A 25,349-nucleotide genomic window follows, 5' to 3' on the forward strand; every position below is an offset into this window, starting at 1 on the left:
ACACACTTCTAAACCTCACATAAAGCCAGTCCCTCTCTGCCTTTCACATGTTCCCCCTGGAATCACTTTGCAATAAATTTTCAGCAGTCCATAATCTTTTATATCCAAATCTCTTCACCTTCTGGCTATCATTGAAACATGGATTTCTCCCACTGACAATGCTTCTCCTGCTGCCCTCTCGTATAGAGGTTTCTGATTTTATCATACCCCTAGGTTGGGAGATCATCACGGTGGTGGGGTTGGATTTCTTCTCTCCCCCAAATGTAGGTTTCTAAATCTAACCACACCAACTTCCTTTGCTTGAAGTCAACAGCATACGTTTGTTTTCTCCAATCTCTCTGTGTGTCTCTGTCATATATAATCCCCCTGGTCACTACTCTACTTTCTTGGATCACTTTGATGCTTGGCTTCCATGTATTTTTCTCCAGCAAGACACCTGCTCTTATTTTAGGTGTCTTCAATATTCCCATAGGCATCTCTGCTTCTCCAGCTGCTTCCAAACTCCTCCTGCTAACAACTTAATTTGGTCTAAGTGGACCGACTCATCTACCCACATAGAGGTCCATGCTTTTGATCTTATATTCTGCCACTCCTACCACCCATCCAACCTTACTAACTCTCCCTTACCCCATCTGATTATCACCTACTCTCCTTTCAGATAACACTTTCACCTGCGTGACCACAATCATCCCTCTCCACCCACATGTACAAATACTGTAACACATTTGATCCACAACAATCATCAACAGTAGCAGCACAACCAATCTCTCATATTAACAACCTTTCCTGTCCAAATAGGCAGCTTCTCTCTACAACAATGCTTTTTCAACAGCTTTTGACTCCCTTGCTCCTTCTACTACCTGTCACAGTCGACCAGCAAAATCCCAACCCTGGCACACTACTTTAACACAGTACCTTAGAAAATGTAGTATATCGGCTGAACTACAGTGTAGAAAGTCAAAATCTGATCCTGACTTCATCCACTTGAAATTCATGCTCTCCTGCTACAATCAAGCTATATCAATAGCACAATAGAACAGTACGTCTCCGATTTAATCTCCTTTTCTATCCTCTAAATCGCAGTGACTGTTTGCCACATTTAACTCACTCCTATGCCCCCTACACACTATCCACCCATTAAAGTAACTGAACAAAAAAATCAACCTCATTAGACTGAGCATCCTATCTGTCAACAATCTCAGACTAATTTGCACTCCACTAACATCCAATTTGCACTCCTTCACCCTGTAACACTACATGAAGTTATCAAACTTCTAGCCTGTTCAAAACCCACAACCTGCTCCATTGACCCCATACCCAGTCACCACCTCCATCCAATCTCTGATACACCCTCGCCTGCTTGATCTAGCATTTCACTCACAACTCCCTTATCGACCCCCTGCAATCAGGCTTCTGCCCAACACTCTCATCTGAAACTGCCAGGAGAAGATAATTGGTAATTTGAGTGCTAATTCTTAAGGTCACTATTCCATACTCATCCTTCTAGATCTCCCGGCAGTCTTTGACACAGTTAACCACACACTCCTCCTAGGTATTGTATACTCAGATGACATTCGTGACACTGCTCTTTCATGGTTTATCTGTATTTATAAACAATACTTTTTGGATATGCTCTAACATTGCACCCAATAATTTTAATACAATGTGGTAACACACAAAAAGCCTCCTTAAAATTGCTCACCCTTTAACTGGGTGGGTCCAGGTGCAAATGCCACGGACCAGTCGCTTAAATAGTTACTCTCATAAGCATTCAAGTCATGTTACTCACCACTCCAGGACTCTGGCTCGGGTGCGACGCTCCGAACCCATAGCTTAGGGAGGTCTAGCTGACAATCACTTCAAAACTGCTGCGTGCACTTTCACAAACCAGAGGTCAGCGGTGGATTAAAAAGTAACTTTATTTCCCTAACATTTCTCCTCCTAACGCGTTTCGTGTGTTAACACATGTAGTCATAGGCATTACATCTGCCTGACCATTCCTTTCACGTTGCTTTCTCTAACTTTATTTCTACTACGTTCCCTCTCTCTGCTGGAGTTCCTCAAGGCTGTGTTCTAGGTCCTCTGCTACTTTTCCTTTATACTACTTTGCTAGAAAAATGTATTCAGTCATTTGGACTTCGGTATCACCTTTATGTTGATGACACCCAACTCTACTTGTCTACTCCTGACCGTTCTCCTTCTGTCCTTTCCCAAGTTACAGACTGCTTTTCTGCTGTCACCTCCTGGATGTCTCAGCGCCACCAGAAACTAAATCTTTCTAAAACAGAACACCGCCTTTCATTCAAGCACACAGGCATGCTGCCTAGGAATTATCTTAGACTCACATCTGTTGTATTCAGCTGTGTAACATTGCAGATTCAAAACTTATCCAGTGTCTCATTATCTCCCGCCTTGACTACTGCAAACTACTCCTCACAGTTATTCCACCTTTCACAACTCCAATCTGCTCTGAATGCTGCTGCTTGATTTGTACATATGGAATATTGGAATGCTGCGTTATCTGTGTTGATCCAGTCTAGTAACAGATCCTTTTCCCATTTTAGAATATGATTCGGTTTTTCCTGGATATGATGATCCCATAGAATCTTGTATATGCGTGATATGTTTTTCTTTTGCCCTGGAGATTTAAAGCATATTGCTTCAAATGCAGTTTGTTGTTGTGAAATGTCTTTTAGATATGGAGATATAAACTGTAAAATTTGAAGATATTTGAATAAATCATGTTTCGGTAGCTGATATAATTGTTGTAATTCTTCAAAACCTTTCATTGTTGATTGATTTAGTAAATGAGCAATAGTCGTTAATCCTTTTGCTTCCCAATTTTTTTTTTTAAGGTCCGGTATCTTTGTTTCTAATATATTAATTGGAGTATCCCTTGCTGGGAATTTATGGATATGGGGTTCAATACGAATTTGATTCCACATCTTCAATGCAGTTCTCATCGTATGTTGTACCAATATGTGTTTAACTGGTTCACCTGACCACATTATTTGCTGTAGTGTTTGCAGATAAGATTGCTTGTTGTTCAATATATAACCACTGTTTTTGATGTGTGGGAAGGTTCTACACTACAGTGTCATTTGATCTTCTAGAATCAAATTCAAATTCTCACACTTGAACCCTCAACAGCCACAATTTTAAAGTGATACTGACACTAAAAAAATATTCTTCAACATATGATTGTACGTTAAAAGTTACCTATAGGTCATGTTGATGTTTTTTTGCTGAGAGGTTTGTTTTTGTAAGCAATTGTTAGTTGAAGTTTCTAAACCTGACTGTTTTGCCAACCTGACTGACCCATCTCAGCCTGTCAGTTAGAGTTTCTAATGCTAACAGAATCCTGCTGCATAAGGCTAAGGCCACACTAGGCGATAGCGCCGCGATTTGACTCGCGGCGACTTTTCGCCGCGACTTTTAAGCCGCAATCGCTGGGGAAACTTTTGCGCTGGCGTCTATGGGGAATCGCGAAAAATCGCCAGCGTAAAAACACACGCGGCGATCTTTTTTCTATTGTCGCTCGAAATCGCCTAGCGAGGCAATTTCGAGCGACAGTAGAGAAAAGATCGCCGTGTGTGTTTTTACGCTGGCGATTTTTCGCGATTCCCCATAGACGCCAGCGCAAAAGTTTCCCCAGCGATTGCGGCTTAAAAGTCGCGGCGAAAAGTCGCCGCGAGTCAAATCGCGGCGCTATCGCCTAGTGTGGCCTTAGCCTAAATATGGCAGCCCCCTCATACGGAAACATGGGGCATCAGAGAGGTAATGTATTTGTGCAAATACTTTATGGCAAAGTTATAAGTTGCATTCAAAGGCAGTATTTAGAAAGATGTAAAATGAGTTTAATTTCTGGTGTCAGTATCTTCTTAATTTTACATTGTGTTTTTGCAGTCCCACCTATATATTATGCATAATATATTTCTAAATAATAATAACTATACAACCACTTAATAACACCAAAGAGTTTTATAGAATATTGTTTTGTCAATACCAAGCCTAAAAACCAGATAGCAAGACCCTAATAACCAGACAAATGTTATTATCCATTCCATCGAACATGTTTATGCACTGCTTTATGGCCCTAACACATGGGCATTAACACATACATTCCCATGTAGTGGCATATTTGTGATTCCAAGGCAAAGGAATTTAACATTTAATTGACTCTCATTATTCTCTATGGGACCACGAGCCACTGAAGCCCACTAAAATGGCAAGCACATGTCAAAGGTAAGAACTCACAGTTTACCTTTAGTCAGCATTTCGATGCATTCACATGGGTTCCCATGGAGGAGATTTGGTTAAAAAAAAGTTTTGCCTTTCTATGCAGTGGTAAACTCAAAAAACCTCCATATGGGAACACAGTTGTTAACACCCATTTGTAAGATCTGTTACAAAGATCATTAGAGAGCTGACAGCCTGTGGAAGGCAAGGCCAGTTAAAGGAATTGTTCACCTTCCAAAAACTTTTTTTCAGTTCAGTTGTTTTCAGATTGTTCTCTATAAACAAAAGCTTTCCATATTTTATTTTTTTACCGTATTCCCAAACTTTAAATTGAAATTTTATGTTCCTGATTCATTCTGGCAGTTCAGTAATCCAGGAGTATTCTGAACTGTTACAATTTCCTACATTAGTTGATACATTTCTCAGCAGCATCAGTGGAATGCTTGCAACTATTGTATCACCTGCCTTTAATGAAACGCAGGAATTCTGCTCAGTAGGGTCAATAATAACAAATGCATCAACTAAAGGTATCAATTTAAAACAGTTACAGAGTTGGGGACCTCCCCCTACCAGAACCAGAAAGAAAAATGATACTTTGCATTTCAATATTAGAAAAAAAAGTCACAAATACAAATTAACTGGAAAAAGTCTTTATTTCTGGTGAACTATCTGAAACCAAATGAACTGAAAAATGTTTTCAAGGTGAACAATCCCTTTAATAGTTACAGTGTGATATGATGAGTGAATCATAGATCTATCAGTGTTTTGAATTAAAAATTTTGCCACAATTCTATTTTCTTTGCACAAACACTCACAAATAAGTTATAGTTTCAAAAACTTAAATTTATTCAGCACAAAATGTGAAAAATTCATTTGGAAAACTTTGCCATCTAAAAGCTTGCAAGTTCATGTAGAAGTCAATGGGAGCTGTCATTTTTTTAATTTGATATTTTTGAGGTTGTTTGAGCTTGTAAACTCTCAAATTCAAGTTTATTAAGTTGACAAACTCAAAAATTTGCGGTATTTGAGTTTTGTTCACACTTGTATTCTATTAAGTTTTTTCTATTCGCATTTTTTAATAAATAAGCAAACGTTCCAGTTTTTTAAATTGTGAGTTTTTTTGCAATGTGTAAAAAAACAAAAATTTCATTTTTAATAAATAAGCCCATTAGCATCATCTTGGGCCATAAATTATCATAAATATTCTTTATGTTAATGTGGCATGATTTAGTTAATTACTGGCTATGAGCAAGGAAGTAGAGGGCAGAAGATTACCCAAAGGTACCAGGTCTGAGGAGATGGGGTGATAACAGAGTGATAACAGTTTCAAGATGTTATGGGTAAAAGAGAACATTTTTTTTTTGGAATTCCAATAATGCTCCATCACCCAAGTACAAAGCATAGGAAGTGCAGAAATACTAAGTCCATAAATACTCTTAGGGCACTTGGTTACAAGCCACAACAATCCTGGGGTTCCTTCATGCCTGCCTTTGTTCAAGGATGAGGCCAGGCTCCTTTATCCCTAACCTCCCCATACAAAAGGACTGCAAAAGGCAAGGGTCTTTAGACCCCTTTGCCACAAGGCTAGGGGGCCCATTGTCCATCAACATTCTACTGGGAGAAATGGCACTGACAGTAACAATGGCTACACAATATGTTATAGACTAAAAGAGACAGGGCTTTCCACTAACCCCACCTAATACACATTTCACCTTATTTAGCAATGCTAAATGTATTTGGTCCTTTCAATAAAGCTCATTTGAGTTGATGTGATTTGAATGTTTTATGCTAGCACTACCCACTTAAGTCTTCCCCAACTTTTAAATGAGCGTTCAACTGTAGCATTAGCCCAGGATGATCCAAGCCTTGGAAAATGTAATGAAACACATGGTTATGCCTGTTCATGGGATTCTTCAGTAAAATGCAAACAATGTAGTTGATTTGAAGAGAAACCATAGTATGCTGTCCATTATACCAGGTCAAAGGCTAACTGTGAAGCAAGTATGTGTCCACTTGCTGAGGTCCGGTCTTGAACTCCCAAAACAGAGCTCCTTTGATAGGAGCATTTGCCAATAGTTGGCAACAACTGAACAAGCTCCCTCCGAGTTTGAAAGGAGCATAAAGCAGATGAGCCAAACACAGAAACTACCACCACACACCCAGGCACTCTTAATACACCATGGGTATGCAAATGAGTTAACAATCGGGAGTAAAGCTGACCATAGATGTACAGATTTCACCCTTGTATCGGACAAATGATCAGAACAAATCAGATGATGTTCTGGCTGTGACAGCAATCATACTAAGTTATGTCCGACAAATTCTAGTGACAGTCACCCATTGATATTGTCAGATAGGCAATACATGTAGAAATCTTTGAACTTGTCCAGTCGCCTAAACGAGACCGATCGCCATGGTCCAAAAAATGTCGTGATGATCCGCACATGGTCCAAAAATTGTACAAAACTTAGATCAGTTTTTACCAGTGCTAGTATGAATCAGTTTGCTTCAGAAACACTACTATTTAGTTCATATAAACAAGCTGATGTGTAGCAATGGTGGCAATTGAAAAAAGGCTATATGGCACAGGTTAAATAGTGGATAACCAATAACAACATTATGTTCTACAGAGCTTATCTGCTATCTGCTGTGTAATCTGAGACTTTTCTCCTTTGAATGGCTGCCCTCAGTGCTACACAGCAGCTTATTTAAATAAACAAAAGTCGTCTTTCTGAAGCAAACACACCAATTTTACCAGTGCAGGGCAACACTGCATTGTATTTGTATTACTTTAAAACACTTTAATTTTTTTGATGTTACTGTTCCTTTAAAGACTTGCATGGGCTGGTTTTGAGAGCTGTCTTGTCTGCCCCACCTCCTCCTGGAGCCAGCAGACAAGCAAGCAAACAAGCTACTTTATCACTCTATTACTGTGTTGTACTACTTAATAACAAGATTCTGGGTCTCGCAACAGTAACTTATTTATTGAAATATGGTGCATGTAAGAAGCATGGCTCTTTATCTATAAAGCTCACTTTAATCAGCTTAAGAAGTTAATCCCACCTATCTGCTCCCTTGCAATAAGAAACGTTATCAAAATTAATACACACAATTACAATCATTGCTCCTCAAATAACAATGATTTTTGTGAATATTTGTAACTCTCTATTCACCTTTTTGTCTAATTTTGCAACTGTACCAATAGCCTGGTGCGAACCAAGCCTCAAAAAATTAATTGAAACTCATAGTTGTTCCTCTCCACGGAAATCTTTAGTAAAAGGCGAAAGATTTATTCGATTTGAAGAGAAACCAGAGTATGTTAACCATGTTTTTAGGTAAAAGGCTGCCTGTGAAGCAGATGCACGCAAACTCACTGAGAGGTAATAGAGCCCCTGTCTTGAACTCCAAAAACAGAGTTCCTTTGACAGGAGCATGCCAATAACTGAACAAGCTCCCTCCGAGACAGAGTTTGAAAGGAGTAGAAATCAGAGGAGCTGAGCACAGCATTTACCGACATGGATATTCATACATGCATTCCAAGTGCATCATGGGTATGCAAATAAGTAAATGAGGAGGAGAGATAAGCACCAGCCAGTTTGTAGAGCTGTCTGCCTGTCCTGCCTCCTCAAGTCTGGCAACCAGGAAGTTAGCTGATTTTCTGCTATATTACTACCGATACATTACTTATTTAAAAAAAAAAAAAACATGGATTTTGCCAACACTAAAGATTGGACACTCAAACACACTCTAATCTTAGATCAAATATAGGGTTGTCCTTTGTGTAATCATCCGTGTATTTGTGCTTCTAAACGAGCTGCAAACCCCGTGCCGGAGTGCAAAAGATTTCCAAGTAAAGAAGATAATAGCCGGAGAGCACGTTTTCCTGTTTTAAAATGTCATCTCTTTATGTGCAAGAAAATGTGCTTTCCGGCTATTATCTCATTTACACACTCTAATTTTCTGTATTTGAACTATATCAATAGACTGATATGAACTAAGCCTCATAAAATTAATCTCATAGTTAATAGTTATGCCTCTCCATGGAAATCTTTAGTAAAAGGCAAAGGATTTCTTTTGCCTAAATTAAAAGAGAAAGCAGTACATACATACTTTTTGTGTATTTAGACAAACACTGCTTGTGAGGATTGTCTAAAGACAAACCACAAAATGGTATACTATATTGCAATCCTAAAACAGAGTCCCTTTGACATAAGTATGACATTTACTAACCAAACAACGGTGCATATTTGTGATTCCAAGGCAATGGAATTTAACAGTTAATTATTCTCATTGTTCTCTATGGGTACACAGGCCACGGAAGTACGCTAAAATGGCAAGCACATGTCAAATGCAAGAAGCCACATTTTACCTTTGTTCAGCATTGCAATGTATTAACCGGGGTCCCCATAGAGGAGATTTGGGTAAAAAAAATTCTGCCTTTCCATGCAGTGGTAAACACACAAAAAAACTCCATATGGGAGCACAGTTGTTAACAACCATTTGTAAGATCTGTTACAAAGATTGTTCATCATTAGAGAACTGACAGCCTGGGATGGGAAGGCCAGTTAAAGGGGTTGTTCACCTTCCTAACACTTTTTTCAGTTCAGTTGTTTTCAGATTGTTCTCCATAAACAATGGATTTTTTAAATTCCTTTCCATCTTTTATTTTTTACCATATTCCCAAGCTTAAAGTTTTATGTTCCTGTTTCTAGTGTTTCAGTCTGGCAGCTCAGTAATCCAGTGGCATTCTGAACTGTAACAATTTGTTACATTTAGTTGATACAATTAGTCAATACATTTCTCAGTTTATGCATACTAGCAACTATGAAAAACAGCTAAAACATCAAATTAGTGAGTAAGCCCATTAGTGTAATCTTGGGCAATAAATGATCAAATATTCTTTATGTTAATGTGGCATGATTTAGTAAATTACTGGCTATGAGCAATGAAGTAGAGGGCACACTATAGCCCCAAAGCACGAGGTCCGAGGAGATGGGATGACAACAGAGTTGTGATAGACAGTTTTGGGATGTTATGGGTAAAAAAGGACTTTTTTTTTTTTTACTTAAAGTTTTTTTTATCATTTGAAATATACTAAACAAGCATATTGACATTGCTTATCAACCGTGCGTTTACATAATCTTCTTCAATTAAGTAATATACATAGTACCGATTTCTCATAAGGTAGCGATATGAAAAACAAAACATCTTTTATGGTAACGATACCGAAAATACTATAGCATGGAAAAGGATATAATATAAAAAGGGGAGGGGAAGGGGGAAAATGAAAAAGAAAGGAGATGTTTAGTTTAAAGTATCATTGAGACATCAAAGCAGATATAGCAAGACAGGAAGAGACCCAAGTTAAGCTCTGTGTTGAGATCAGGAGAGGATCGGGCATGCAGCTTAATTCTTTGATTGCATAGAGAAATAAAACAAATTAACAAATACAGTCAGTTTTTAATATTTCCATTAGGTAAAGCCATATAGAAAGGTATATTCACCATTTAAAATAAAGAGCAGCACTTGTATAACTATCACCTTATAAGCAAAACAAAACTTGGTGTCTTAGTGTGAGTTAGAATTTCTTCCAAATGTCAAAGGTTACACCACCTAAGGGTTCTTACACATGGCCCTTTTTACCTGTGCTCCCCTACGTTGCACTTTCTTCCGTTCAGCCGGAGTAGACGCAGTCAATTATTTTAAAAGGAGCTGTACTCATACAGACGCATGTATGCGCAGAACGCAGGTGAAATGCAACATGCTGCGTCCCAACCTACGTTTGGCTGCGGCTGAACGGAAGAAAGCTCAATGCAGGGGAGCGCAGGTAAAAACGGACGTGTGTAAGAGCCCTAAAGCAGGAAATAGCAGTGAGCAGAAGAGTGCAACAGAGTGCAACTATTTATGGAGAAGGGACGGCATAATTTCAATATATATTCATGTATAGCACTACAAAACGTGAATGGGTAATCATTAGACCATCCCTTTTTCTCCTCCTCGTGTCAACTGGTCTGCATCCATCACTAAGTCTTACACACTGGTGTAACGGTAGGCCTATGGATTGGGGGAGGCACAAATAATCACCTTTTCCTTGAGTACCTTTGCTCAATTGTGATGTCATAATTTTTCTCTTTGTGTGTTCGCATATGGCCGTGTGTCGGCTTTTGGTGTGAACACAATCAGCAAAATGTAAAGTCTCGTGTTTTTTTGACAAAGTCCGCAAAATATGTTTGCGACACAGGGCTTCCAAACGTAAACACAGAAGAGAATTCAGCTAGCAGTCAGGGGATGAAATCGGCCTTCTGATTTCAGCAGGCTGATTTTGGCCTAGTCTGGGCCTAGCCTAAATTTCAGAGCTGTCTGACCTTTTGGCCAGAGGATCAAGGTATATAATTCCAACACGATTTGTGCTTGTTCCTGAGTTTATTTTACTTTATTTTATATTTTACAATATTCAAAGTTTCTCAGCTGAATTAGCCAATAGCCAACACTCCCTACACCTACAGCCCTTACACATGGGTGTTCAGCTCTGAATTCCTCTGCGCCTGATTACTCCTGCATTCAACTGCAGGGGAGCGCAGGACAATATGCATCCTATTCTTTCTTATGGGGCAGTACTGACACAGGCGCATCCAAGTTCTCAATGTAGGTGAAACCCAAGATGAAGCATCCCACCTTCGTTCAGCGCTTGGAAGCATCTGTGTCAATACTACCTGATAAGAAAGAATAGGATGAAGAAAGCAGGGAAATTAAGCAAAGGTAGGGTGTAGGCTAACAGCAGACCTGGAGACAGCCTGCATAAAAAAAGTAGGCAAAAAATCACTCAGGCATCTGTCACCACCTGAAACCACTCAACCTAGGTACAGGCACACACAGCAGATTTTGGAAACGTCAGTTTACATTTTGACCCCAAGACCAAGAATCTGTCATGTCTAGCATTTGCCTTAGGGCTACGGCACACAAAAAGATTAGCAGCCAGCAATAAATATGCTCTACCACAGGCAACTAATCTCCTAAAAATGCTTTCCCACAGGCAATACTGTAAATTGCCAGAGGGAAAATACTGTATATGTGTCAAAATAGCCAGTTGTGCTACTTCAGAAAAGTGAAGCAACTTCTTTACTTTCCCAATGGCTATTTACCTGTCCTTCAAATGAGATAAATTAGGATCATAAATAACCTCACTGACATTTACTACTGCACAGAATGTTACTGTGCACACATCTTTTTTTTTTTTTTCCAATGTTTCTTCCCCTGCTTATATTATTATTATTGCAAACATAGAAGAACTAGTGGGTCAAAAAGGTAAGAAAAATGTCAAAACATGTCACTTAAATGCACAATCTATTTATTGAAAGAATACAAGAATCACATTGCTTACCATAGATCTCACACACCAGCTCTTTGTATTATTGGCCAGATTTGCCAATATTTGGAGATGTTTTAAAGCTCCAATCTTTTTTTGTTTCCCCAAATTGTTTAATCCAAGAATTTCTAGTAGTGTCAGAATGCCCCCATCCTCAATCAATTCAACATTATAGCGGTTACTATAAGACAATGAAAGAAAGGAAAGAAAAACATATCATCTGATAAGTCACATGGTACAGAGCAACTACTTTAACAATAAACAATGTATAAATTGGAAACATAAGCTTAATTTTCTTACAGTATAAACTGCCTTAAATGTGTCAGTCTTGAATGTCCCAGTGTTGTGCACAATTCAAATAATCAACAATTTTAGTCTGTGTTCAGAGCTGCCCTAAAGCATAACTAAATACCTCTCCAATGTTGAAGGCAATAATTAATACTATATGGTGCTGGTTTTACATTGGGCCAAACAATAACATTAATTTTAATGTTAATTGGGGCTCCCTGTAGATCTGCTATGTTCCCTGTCTGTGTTTTAAATGACGGGAGGGGTTGAGATGTAGCTTATACTAAATGTTTACTTTCATAATAGTTCTCCTTAAAATGATTCTATATTACTCCTTGTTGGTGAACTCATAATACATAGCAGGTCTTACAAACTATTGCATATCTACCTTGTAAATGTTAGGGCTAATTCATTATTACACCAGGAAAAGCACAGAAGCAGAAACGAGTACAAAATTGCACCCCAAGTGGTCACAGACAAAGCACATAGATTTGGGGCAACAGCTGTGCCATCAGCAGGACTGCATTTAATTCATTAGGTGCAAATCTGTTGTGTAGTGTGTAGGAAAAATTATCAGAGAAAATCCTGGAAGTAACCTCCTATAGGTGTACAGTAAGGGACATTTTGGCACCATTGCATGAACTGAAATAAGGTAAGAGATAGAAATGTCGGATGAAGTCGCAGCATTGATCCAACGCGACACGACTGTCGGATGCAGACGCAGCGTGCAAAATATGATTCTGAAGCAGACATAAATATCCCAGGAGAATCTCACATAAATATGTTCCAAACATATATCTTTTAAAGAGCAAACTTGCTATTTTCATTGATGCAATTATACTTGTGCCTTTTTTTTTAATTCAGCTTATAAATTTGCCACAAATGCTGGCTCCATGGTTTTGTGCCACTCGATAAAACCTCCCTGCAATTACCCTACATTCTAATAAAACATCAGGAGGTCTACATAGTTCTGTGTTCAACACGAATATGACTGCGGTTTCAAACACACAACATCCACAGTATGATAAAGATCCACAAATGAAAATGTTGGCAATGTCTAATGTATGTGATTAAATTTGCTCCAACAGGAAATTATTGGACTTTCAATTTAAAGGAGAACTAAAACCTAAAAATAATATGTCTTAAAAAATGCCATATTTTATATACTGAACTTATTGCACCAGCCTAAAGTTTCAGCTTGTCAATAGCAGCAATGATCCAGGACTTCAAACTTGTCACAGGGGGTCACCATCTTGGAAAGTGTCTGTGACACTCTCAAGCTCAGTGGACTCTGAGCAGCTGTTGAGAAGCTAAGCTTAGGGGTCGTTGCAAAATATCAAGCAGAAAATTAAGTTTGTCTGTAATATAAGCTGATGCTACAAGACTGATTATTTAATTCTGATGCTTATTGCACTGGTTTCTGTGCTGCCATGTAGTAATTATCTTTATTAATTACTAATCAGTCTTATATTGTGACATTTATATCATTTTTGTACTGTATATTATGTGCTGGTCCCTAAGCTCAGTAAGTGACAGCAGCACAGAACATGTGCAGTAAATAAGCATAAAAGATGGGGAGCTATTGGGGCATCTTCAGAGGCACAGATCTTTACTGCTAAATGGCTGTGGTTTCCTTGGGCTGGTACAGAAGCCCAAAACACAATTTACAATATTTCTAGCCTATTTCTTTAGTTTAGCTTTAGTTCTCCTTAAACGCAATGGACTTTTTGCAAGAATATTACTATAGCATGGAATTGAGGGGTGGACTTGTCCCGTCATTCAAACATATCACATGGTTAACTAAGAGGGAGGGGATTTGTGGACTTCACCCTATTTAAAGTGTTTATAATTGTTTTTTGCTATCACTTGAAAAAGTGACTAGTTCCCAAAACATGTTGTGATAAACACCAATAAAGGGTGATTGTAGACTAAACAGACAATAGCCAAAAGAATCTTGCTTATATAAAAAAAAAAAGTTTGTAGCAAGAAAAGAAAAAGCCATGTAATCAATCGCGCAAAGAGTGCCACCCTGGGAGAACTCTTGCTTAAGCTGAGGTCATCGCCGGATTTCGTGGACGGGCACCCCGAGGCCGCACGGTCCTGGTGCCCAGCCACGCGGTCTTAGCGCCCGCCTACATACTGCTTCGCTCCCCAGAAAGCAGCTGGGCGGAATGCCGCCCCTAATATTTTGCCGCCCTGGGCCTTTGTGGCCTTGTCACAGCAGAATTTCATTTTTTAACAACACGATTTATTTTGTAGTGCTTAAAGGAACAGTAACACCAAAAAAACAAGTTTTTTAAAGTAATAAAAATATCATGTAACGTTGCCCTGCACTGGTAAAACTGGAGTGTTCATATGAACAAGCTGCTGTATAGCAATGGTGGAAATTGAAAAAGGCTATATGACACAGGATAAATAGTGGACAACAGATAACACCATTATGTTCTACAGAGCTTATCGGTTATCTGCTGTGTAACCTGAGCCTTTTCTCCTTTGAATGGCTGCCCCCATTGCTACACAGCAGCTCATTTATATAAACAATATAAACAATAGTATAATAGTGTTTCTGAAGCAAACACAGCTATTGTACCACTGCAGTGCAACATTGCATTATATATTTATTATTTTAAAACCCTTTAATTTTTTGATGTTACAGTTCCTTTAATGAATGTTTAAGCCAATGTTTGATGAAATTAATATAATGCACTTAGTTGCATTTAAAAAAAAAAAAACATGTATAAATAAAATGTGTTTTGATATGCTTTATTACATGCACAAAAATGTCCACATGCAAGACACAAAGCATAATCTTCTAAATTCACTAAATATCTCAAAGATCTCTAGATTCACCTCTTACTTTCTATATCATTCTATAATTATGATATGAGCAGGGTAAGAAATGTCTCACATGTGGACTACAGTACTAACACAGACAAAATGTCACTGGATTCTAAGTGGGGTACAAACTCACTAATGGGCCTGGGAACCTTAAAGGAGAATTCAACCCATAATAAAAAAAAACCCTCCCCCCTATCCTGGGTAGACCCCCTCCCTCTTCCCCCCAGGCTACCTGCCCCCCAGGCAAATGCCCCAAATTTTTTACTCACCCCTCCGGGCAGATTCTGGCCACGGGAGTTCACGGGCGGCATCTTCTTACTTCTGAAGTTTCGGCGCATATGCAGTTGGAGTACCCTTCCGGTCCCGAGGAGGGTCTACCCATGGTAGGGGGGAGGGTTTTTTTAAACTACTGGTTGAATTCTCCTTTAAAGGCTGGGAAGTGGTGGGAGTGCTTATGCCTTACCTTTTTATAATCTGTGATGTGCATAACATTTACACTTTCCATGTCCTTTAAAGCTTGTGTAAGAAATTATAATAAAAGTGCAATTTTACAGTATGCGTTTAACTACCACATGAACAAGTGGCCAAGTCGCCTGTACCGTGACCTGCAGCATGTCATTCGGCTTTCCAATGACATAACACCTATTTCGTTGGAACCTCTACCATTTGACACCTTGTGCACTGCCTCATACCTCCTCGATTGTGAGTGCGAGAAAAGTAAACAAGGTACAAGGCAGTGGGGGGGGGGGGAGTGTTCGGCAGGGGACTTGGGGGGTTGCGCCTAGGGATGGGACAGGGGATGTGCCTGATGCTGGGGCCAAAAACTCAAACAAGCAGTTAAGGGCCGCCTTTCCCAATATGTTCTAATTTGAAGGTTTTGTTCACCTTTAAAGGAACAGCTCAGTGTAAAAATAAAAACTGTATAAATAGATAGGCTGTGCAAAATGAAAAATGTTTCTAATGTAGTAAGTTAGGTAAAATGGAGTGATTAGATGTCTAACATAATAGCCAGAATCCAACTTCCTGTTTTTCAGCTCTCTAACTCTTGAGTTAGTCAGTGACTTGATGGGGGGCAACATGGGACATAACTCTTCAGTGAGTTTGCAATTGATCCTCAGCATTCAGCTCAGATTCAAAAGCAACAGTTATGACCCATGTGCCTCCCTCAAGTCACTGATTGGTTACTGCCTGGTAACCAAACAGTGGAAACCAAGAGAGCTGAAAGCAGGAAGTTGGGTTCTGTTCTGCTGTTAGACATCCAGTCACTCCAGCCTTTATAAATAACATTTTTGCCTAACTATATTAGAAACCTTTTTATTTTCCACAGCCTATCCATTTACCCAGTTTTTATTTTTATTCTTTACAATTTCTTTAAATTAACTTTTACTACGATGTAGAGAGTTATATATTGAGACAATATGTAATTGGTTTTAATTTTGTATTATTTGTGATTTTTGAGCTTAGGTTTTTATTCAACAGCTCTCTAGTTTGCAATATCATCAATCTGGTTGCTAGAGTCCAAATTATCTTAACAAACCATGCTCTGATTTAAATAAGAGACTGGAATACGAGAGGCCTGAATAGAAAGATAAGTAATAAAAAGTGGCAGTACCAATATATCTGTAGCCTTACAGAGCATTATTTGTATAAATGGGGTCAGTTACCTCTATTTGAAAGTTGGAGAGAGTCAGAAGAAGGCGGGCTATTTAAAAACTGTAAAAACTAAAAAATGTAGCTCAGTTAAAAATTTGCTTAGAAGTAGCCATTCTATAATATACTAAAAGTTAACATGAAGGTGAACCTCCCTTTTAAGCTTAATGGCTGTATAAACAAAACAAAAGAATTCTCAGTTTCCTTAAAGGAAAAGGAAAGGGGTGCCAAAAGTTAGCACCACCAAATGATTATATATATATATATATATATATATATATATATATATATATACAGGGCCGCCATTAAAAATCACGGGCCCCGTACAACAAAATTTTTGGGGCCCCCTGGGCCCCGCCCACACTGATGACCAAGCTCCACCCCATATCCCGCCCACTCCACATCGCAGTTAAAAGACCACACAGACATCAGCGCTAAAAAAGTAAGCCCCCCACACAAGTTGTAAAAAGCTATTGATGATCAGGGCCCCCGTATAAAAAATTGGGGCCCCAAAAAAAAAAATTTTAAATTTAAAAAAACAAAAAAAAAAAAAAAGACATTGTGGCAGGGGCCCCCTTATAAGTTAAAAAAAACTTGGGGCCCCAACAAAAAAAATGTAAAAAAAAAACAAAAAAAAAACAAACATTGGTGGCAGGGGCCCCCTTATAAGTTAAAAACAAATTGGGGCCCCAAAAAAAATTTGAAAAAAAAATTTTTTTAAAAAAAACAAAAACTTACAAGTTACAAGTTAAAAAAAATTGGGGCCGCCAAAAAAAATTAATTTTTTTTTAAAAAAAAACAAAAAAAACAATGGTGGCAAGGGGCCCCGTACGAGTTAAAAAAAAAAATTGGGGCCCCAAAAAAAATGTTTTAAAAAAAAGATTGGTGGCAGGGGCCTATAGAATATTAAAATAATACATTGGTGGCCAGAGGATTAAAAAAAAAAAAAAAACACAAACTGGTGTTCAGTAGAATTGAACTCATGGCTTCAGTACTTCAACTTCGCCACCTTTCGTGACTTCGGGGTCTTTTTCACAGCTTCAGGACTTCAATTTCGGCTGTTTTCGTGACTTCGGGTCTTTGCGCTGCTTCAGGACTTCGGCTTCGGCTGTTTTCGTGACTTCGGGTCTTTTCGGCGCTTCGGGACTTCGGCTTTTTCCGTGACTTCGGGTCTTTTCGGCGCATCGGCTTCGGCTTTTCGGCACTTCCGCATTCGGCAACGCAAGAAGCAGACGTACGGCTCGGGCGCTCGTAAGGGGGGCCCGGATCTTCAAAAAATGCAGCGCTGCCGGGCCCCCCTTCATGCCCGGGCCCGGTACGCTTGTCCCCCCTGTCCCCCCCTGATGGCGGCCCTGTATATATATATATATATATATATACACATACACTTACTTGACACCCCAGGCTGGCGCTCCTATCAGCAGAAAACTGCACCGGTCCAGGGATTCTTCCAGTGAGCACCACCGAGCAATTGGCTTCCTTTCCCAGGGCAGACGCATGCGCAGTAGAACAAAATAGCCGACTTCTTTGTTAAAGTTTGGCTTTTCGCACTACCGCGCATCTGCAGTCAGAAAGAAGAAGGAATCGGCCGATCCGTGGTGCTCGCTGAAAGAACCTCTGGACCGGTGCAGTTTTCTGCTAAGAGCACCGGCCAGGGTGTCAGGTAAGTAACTTTTGGCACCCCCAAGTAAATTCAGTCTTTCCTTCTCCTTTCATTTATTTCATGTGAGAAATCACAAAGCAGAATCAACAAAGTGTACACTATCAGACATTATAACAGAGGGTGACTAGAAACAACACAGCGACAGTAGCCCCAGCCCCATAATTACAAATCGCACCATCGAAACTCGAGTCCGCAGTTGCTGGCAGACAGGCCTGGATTTGTGGAGAGGCCACCAAGGCCCAGGCCGGCAGAATTTTAGGGGGCAGCATGCTGCCCAACCACATCCACATTAGTTCAGAAACACTGGAGATGTGCAGGAGATAGTTTTTTACATTTATCGTGCACAAATCCCCATTGCTACGGTCCCGATAATGAAAATTTAAGCAAATAAAAGGGAAGGGCAATGAACGACAGCGGGCCCAGGGGTGGCATCTCTGTAAATCAGGCCCTGCTGGCAGCATCAGGGACCAGAATAATATAGAGGGGCAGAGTGAGCTACACATGGTTAGGGTTGCCAACTAGCACTCAATGTTATTAATAGGGAAAAAATTAAATATTATTTCCAAAAAAGATATAGACCATCACTGCTACTACCTAGGCGCGGTTACCTTCTCGGCCATGTGATTTATAACTTTTTAGTGGGGCCTAATTAGCATTCTAACATCAGTATATTAGATAACTAGATCCAGCGTATTGTCGACTACGGCTTTGTGCACCCCCATAAGCTTCCGCCCGCCATACCTAAGCTTACCTCCCAAACAGAGCACTAAGCACTAAAACGTGTTCAAATTCAAACGTGTTCTATGATAACCTATCAAGCTCCGTTATCAGCAAAGTGGGAGGGGCCCAACTAGCACCACTAAAAAATGTTCCGTGGTCTCGTTGGTACGTTGCCTTGCAACAGTCTCTATAGACGCTCGTCAGAATTAGAACGCCTGTTCTAGAGAGAGAACGTCATACCATCACGTGATGTCCGCAAGGTTTACTGAACGGCGCAATGACTTCCGGTGATATCGGGACTTACTTAAAAAGTCCAAAGAAACAACAGACAGATCGCGGGCAAACATGGGGGACTCGGAGCTGGACTATACGATTGAGTTTCCAGAGCCGTCTCTGCAAGGTAAACTGAGCTTCAGAGTAGCGGCAGTCATACTGGCAAATGTAATATTTAATCTTTTTGCGCCGCTGATATCGGGCCCTCCGGCCAATGGGATATGAGCTGCAATCACTCCAGCTGTAACCATCCTTCTTAATCAGTTACCCCCCCCATTAAAAAAAATGCCCTGTATGGCTTCAAATGTATTGCTATTGCCACTGTTTATTACTCTTCTTTCTATTCAGGCCCTCTCTTATTCATATCCCAGTCTTTTGTGCAAACCAATGCATGGTTGCTAGGGAATTTGAACCTTAGCAACCAGATTGCTAAAAATAGCAAGCTGGAAAGTTTCTTAATAAAAAACTCAAAAAACCCCAAGTATTTAAAACCAATTGCAAATTGCCACATACTGTCACTCTCAACGTCATACTAGGAGTTTGTTTAAAGGTGAACTTTAAAAGAACTGTTTAGTGTAAAAATACATTTGTGTAAATAAATAGGCTGTGCAAAATTCATTTGATTTAAAGGCCAAGGAAAGTCTTAGGGGTAGATTTATCAAAGAGTGAAGTTAGAGATCTCCACAGTGCGCAGAGTGAAATACCGCCTCTCTCCATTCATTTCTATGGGATTTTTAAAGGCGTATTTATCAAAGGGTGATAGTGAAAGTTTAACATTTGATGAATGCGCCTTTAAAAATCCCATAGAAATGAACGGAAAGAGGCATTATTTCACTCTGCAGATTATGGAGATCTCTAACTTCACTCTTTGATAAATCTACCCCTTAGGCTAATGCCAGATGTGGTGGATTCTTGGCATGTGGAAAAAAAGCAGGCCAACAATCAGCCCCCAGGCTGCATCAACCCTCTACCTTGAGTGCACCGGGAATCATTGTGTGAATATACTGGGGGAGTATACCCCTCGGTGAATTAGACTTATCTTTCCTTTTAACATCTTCAAAAAAGGGAGCATACAATAAATTGCACTCGGAATTTCAACCTAACGATAACATTAGGTTGGGAGTCTCTCAGCAGCTTTCACAGACTGATGGCCTTGGGTACTTTGATGGGTCCTTCAGGCTTAATGTTAGGAGCAGTACACTTCCAATGCTTTTTAATGGAGTGTTAGTAATACATACCTATGCCTATGAGTACGTGTGAGACCTCATGAAATGCGTTCCGAGGATTGTAGGGTAAATAAAGCTGTTTTCTTAAAAGTCACCGCTGTCTACTGTTTTGTGCAGTGCGCTCAACATTGGAAGTGTACCGATCGTGAAGTCTCCCTAAGATGCAGGTTCGGGGCGCTGCACCCAGACCAGAGACTCGAAGCGGCAAATGACCAGTTAACACTGAATGCATTTGAATGTAGGAATTTAAGATACCGGTCCGGGGCATCTGCAACCAGATCCACTCAGTTATAGGGTTAATAATCGTGTTGAAAATTGGTTCATTAAGGTGGTTTGGGTAGATCGCATCCAATTCGGTGTATTCTGTTATTTAATGTTAGGAGCCTTATGAACAGAGAAGTCTGGTACTTATAGAATGACCCCTTGGGCAGTAGGAGCTGTCAGTTAGGGAAAAAAGCTTACAACAAAAGTTTTTAAAGAACAGGAAATTTAGAAATGCACACAATAACAATTTCGTTGTTGTTATAGGCTGGCCATGGGACCCAGAGCGGGAGCCAGTGGTTATTTTGCTTGGCTGGGGAGGATGCAAAGATCACTATCTAGCTAAATACAGTGCCATCTATCATAACCAGGTAGGTAGTATCCAAAAATGTTTCCCTCTCTTTATTCTTAAAAAATATATTTCTTTCTTTAAACAAAATGGTGTAAGAGTGAATAGAGAATATTGTGCATAGGCAATCTTGTACAAAAATGGGGGGTTGTGGGTGCACACCTGAGGCCAATTTCAAAACGTTTAGAGCCCTGTCTAAATGATTCAAGTAAATATGCAAGTGCATGTAATTTTGAAACAGGGTTTTTTTGTCACAAAGTTATGATCATACTATTGATAAGCCACCATACCACGTTAAACACTTTTCTATTACACAGACACATTACACTTATTGCATTCTTTATTTAGTTTCCCTTTACACACTTTCATTCTATGCATACATTCATACACATTCCCAAATACACACACACTTTCCCCTTTTCACTACCATACACAATTTCACTTGTACATGTATACACACTATTGTGCAACTGCACATATCACTCCACTTTGATTTTAATTACAGCACTTTACTTCTTTTTTTCTAAAATGGGCGTTGGTTTAGGTCTCTCCCTCTTAAAAGCCGCTCAGCAGTTGGCGGGGGAGGATTTAGCACAGAGTTTGAAACCAAGGCACAGGAGATGTTTACATAAAGAATTGTTACTAAACAGAGAGGTAAAATTCATTTTCTACTATGATTAGAGATAAATAAGTTAGGGACCACCATCTGGGGTTTTACCTTGACATGGTTTGGTGGCTTATCAATATTATGATCATAATTTTGTAACAAAAAAACCCTGTTTCAAAATTACATGCACTTGCATATTTACTGGAATCATTTAGACAGGGCTCTAAACTTTTTGAAATTGGCCTCAGGTGTGCACCCACAACCCCCTCAACATAGGCAATCTTGGGCATTTATTGAATATGTAGCTGTAAAGTACCTTTTGCCCGTAGCAGCTTTAAATAATGCTATTTTTGCTTAATTATTTTTACAGATCATTATTCAAGCCCGCTGACTGTTTATTTTATAGTCGCAACCCAATATAATAACGTCTTAATAAATGGCCGTTGTTGTCTTTTTGTCATTTATAAACAGTCTTGGATACTTTTATGCTAGTGTGTATTTTTCATCTGAATTTATGGGGAATTGAACATAAGCAAATAAAAATCATTTTTGCAAATGTATGAATTGCTAGTACCAATGTTGCCAAACATTTCCCATTCAAGAGAATAGAAATTGGCTTTCTGGCATTTTCCACTGGCTGAAATACTTTGTTGTCAGCCTCACAATCTTACTTTGGTGCCAGCAATACTGGGACATAAAGAAACTTACATTAGACCACATAACATTGCTTTAATTATAGCAAGAAATTAATGTCTGGGACCAGCTGTAATTAAAAGTCAAACAACAGTTTCAAATTTTGTTAAAACACTTGTGATTTTCTTCTTCTTTCTTTACTTTGCTGGTCTTGTTGTTTATCTTTGTTTACCTAATGTGCATAATTTGCTTTTTTACAGGGTTGTACGGTTATAAAATATACTGCAGCCTGGAAAGCAGTTTTCATCACAGAGTCTTTGGGCCTCAACTCACTACGTGAAGATGCAAAAAAGCTTCTGGAGTTGCTCTTTGACTATGAAATTGAAAAAAGTCCCATTGTGTTCCATGTTTTTAGTAATGGTGGCTTCATGTTATACCGATATATTGTGGAGCTGCTACACTCTCACTGCCCCCTGAACAAACTGCATGTAGTGGGAACCATCTTTGATAGTGCTCCAGGAAACCGAAATGTCATTGGCTCAGTACGAGCTTTGGATACTATCCTTAGAACTTCCACTAATAAGGCTTTTCGCTTTTTAGCTTTAGCAGCTTTTGCAATTCTGGTAATCATTCTAAGGATCCTGCTATACCCATTGACAAGGTTCCTGCATGAGAATCACTATGACGCTATGAAGAAGGACCCCTCGCGCTGGCCTCAGCTTTATTTGTATTCCCGGGCTGACCCTATTATCTCGTATCTTGATGTAGAGTCTATGATTGCTGCTAGAAGAAGACGATGCCTTCCCACTGAGACTTTGGACTTTGGAAAGTCAGAACATGTCAGTCATTTCCGTAGGTTTCCACAGAGGTACTCTGAAATTTGCACTTCTTTTTTAAGGGACTGTGTCAGAAAAGCATCCATATCTATGCTGAGGAGTGAACACCCTGTTTCCTTTTAAATGTCAGAACAAACCTGTGTGGACTGTGACAAATAAATAGCTGTTTGTTTGTTTACCCTGTATGCATTATTTTATTTTTTGTCCTCTGTAACCTACCATTCACAATGATTATGCTTAATTAATGCACAAAACACACAAACATTTTTTCAGTCATAGCATTAGGAAGAAAAAAGTTGGACAGAAACTTATAATTTTATATAAATTAAAGGTTTGACAGTTCACCAAAAAATGTAAATTTAAACCCCCAAACACATTGAAATTGCTCAGAACATCCTTCTAAGCACTGTTGCAATGTACATAATTTTTTTCTGGTTTTCAAGATATTAGCAGTTGTCAAATTGCTTATATAATAAATCTGAACAACAACAGCATCTGCTAGTCATTTCAGGTTACCGCCAACAGTAAAAAAAATAGAGCTTGAGATGATGCTCGGGCAAGCAGAGAACAGTCGTCTGTCTTTCTCTGGTCACAGACTTTCTCTGTGAGCAATAATTGAAGCCATCTCCAACTTGCCACAGAGGGGGAAATTCATTTTTTTGATATTGTTTCTTTAATAAATAATGTGTTTTTTAAAATAATGAAAAATAATGTAATGCACTGGTAAAATTGTTGTTTGCTTAAAAAAACCCTACTGTAGTTTAAAGGGATATTGTCATTGGAAAACTTTTTTTTTTTTTTTTCAAAATGCATCAATTAATAGTGCTGCTCCAGCAGAATTCTGCACTGAAATCCCTTTCTCAAAAGAGCAAACATATATTTTTTTTTTTATATTTAGTGCTCTGATAACTTCAGTAACTCTTTACTGCTGTACTGCAAGTTGGAGTGATATCACCCCCCTCCACCCCCAGTAGCCTAACAACAGAACAATGGGAAGGTAACCAGATAGCCGCTCCCTAACACAAGATGACAGCTGCCTGGTAGATCTAAGAACAGCACTCAATAGTAAAATCCAACACATTCAGTTATAAAGCAGTTCCATCCTAAAGTGCTGGCTCTTTCTGAAATCACATGACCAGACAAAATGACCTGAGATAGCTGCCTACACACCAATATTATAAATTAAAAAAAAATACACTTGCTGGTTCAGGAATTACATTTTATATGGTAGAGTGAATTATTTGCAGTGTAAACAGAGTAATTTAGAATTAAAAACTACACCATAAAAATCGTGACAGAATCCCTTAAATAAACAAACAGCTGTGTAGCCATGGGGGCAGCCATTCAAAGCTGAAAAAGGAGAAAAGGCACAGGTTATGCAACAGAAACTCTAGCATACAATGGGGTTCTGCAGAGTTTAACTACAGTGTATCCTGTGCTTGAATGGCTGCCCCCATGGCTACACAGCACCTTGTTTATATAAACTATAGTTGTGTTTCCTTGACTATATAAAAGCACGAGGCCAAAGGGGTACTTTATTATAATACACAAGTTTTAGTATTGTGACAAAAATGACATCACTAAGCTCTATTTATAACTGACATCACTAAGAGCCGTTTATATCGTGAATAAAGTACCCCCTCTTGTAAATTATAAGGATATTATAAGTTACCAAGGAGTTTCATGACCATATTAAAACACGAGGCCCAAGGCCAAGTGTTTTTATACAGGTCATGGAACTCCGAGGTAACTTCTAATATCCTCATATTTTGCAACAGGTGGTACTTTATTTTAGGTATGCACCGAATCCTTCTACCCGGCCAATCCGAGTCCTAATTTGCATATGTAAATTAGGGGTGGGGAGGGAAATTGAGTGACTTTTTGTCACAAAACAAGGAAGTAAAAGATGTTTTCCCCTTCCCACCTGTAATTTGCATATGCAAATTAGGATTTGGTTCGTTATTTGGCCGAATCTTTCGCAAAGGATTCGGGGGTTCGGCTGAATCCAAAATAGTGGATTCGTGCATCCCTACTTTATTTATTATAATACACACATTTCTGTGAGTCTTGTGACAGAAATGACATCAGAACTCACTGTTTATAACTGATGATATCAGTACTCACTGTTTATAAGGATATAATTTACAAGATATTCAGGGATATTGAGGCAAAAGACGCCCATCTGAAGCTAATTTCCTCAGAGGGAGGAAATATACATATATACATAAAACAAGACATTTACCAATAGCTGTGCTATTAGGAGATGTAAATAGGGAAAGGGTAGGGGAGTCCACAGGGCCTAAGTTTTATTTTCGCACACACAAGAGGGGATTTAGTCCTCTTCTTTCTCAAGGCTGCCTGGACGTTGTAATCTCAAAGCAAACTGTGGACCAGCCTTCG

At 39.2% G+C, this 25,349-nt stretch overlaps 1 protein-coding gene and 1 non-coding gene across 3 annotated transcripts; one reads left to right on the top strand and one right to left on the bottom strand.

The window, feature by feature from the left end:
• Positions 1-7,442: 7,442 nt before the first annotated feature.
• LOC121393473 lies at positions 7,443-7,557 on the bottom strand. The gene has a single exon (XR_005961089.1). It is a non-coding gene; the product is annotated as a U5 spliceosomal RNA (small nuclear RNA).
• Positions 7,558-18,922: 11,365 nt separating this feature from the next.
• Positions 18,923-23,127, top strand: tmem53.S (transmembrane protein 53 S homeolog). Of its 2 annotated transcripts, NM_001095350.1 has the most exons (3): positions 19,060-19,164; positions 20,792-20,895; positions 22,374-23,127. In NM_001095350.1, exons 1-3 carry the CDS (start codon positions 19,110-19,112, stop codon positions 23,070-23,072), a joined length of 858 nt encoding a protein of 285 aa, NP_001088819.1. In that variant the 5' UTR covers positions 19,060-19,109; the 3' UTR covers positions 23,073-23,127. The 2 variants fall into 2 exon arrangements, with proteins under 2 accessions (XP_018115202.1, NP_001088819.1); XM_018259713.2 differs by lacking the exon at positions 20,792-20,895 and having other exon boundaries at positions 18,923-19,164.
• The last annotated feature ends 2,222 nt before the right edge of the window (positions 23,128-25,349 follow it).

Source organism: Xenopus laevis, chromosome 4S, assembly GCF_017654675.1.
Source record: "Xenopus laevis strain J_2021 chromosome 4S, Xenopus_laevis_v10.1, whole genome shotgun sequence".
In the NCBI taxonomy this organism is placed as follows: Eukaryota; Metazoa; Chordata; class Amphibia; order Anura; family Pipidae; genus Xenopus; species Xenopus laevis.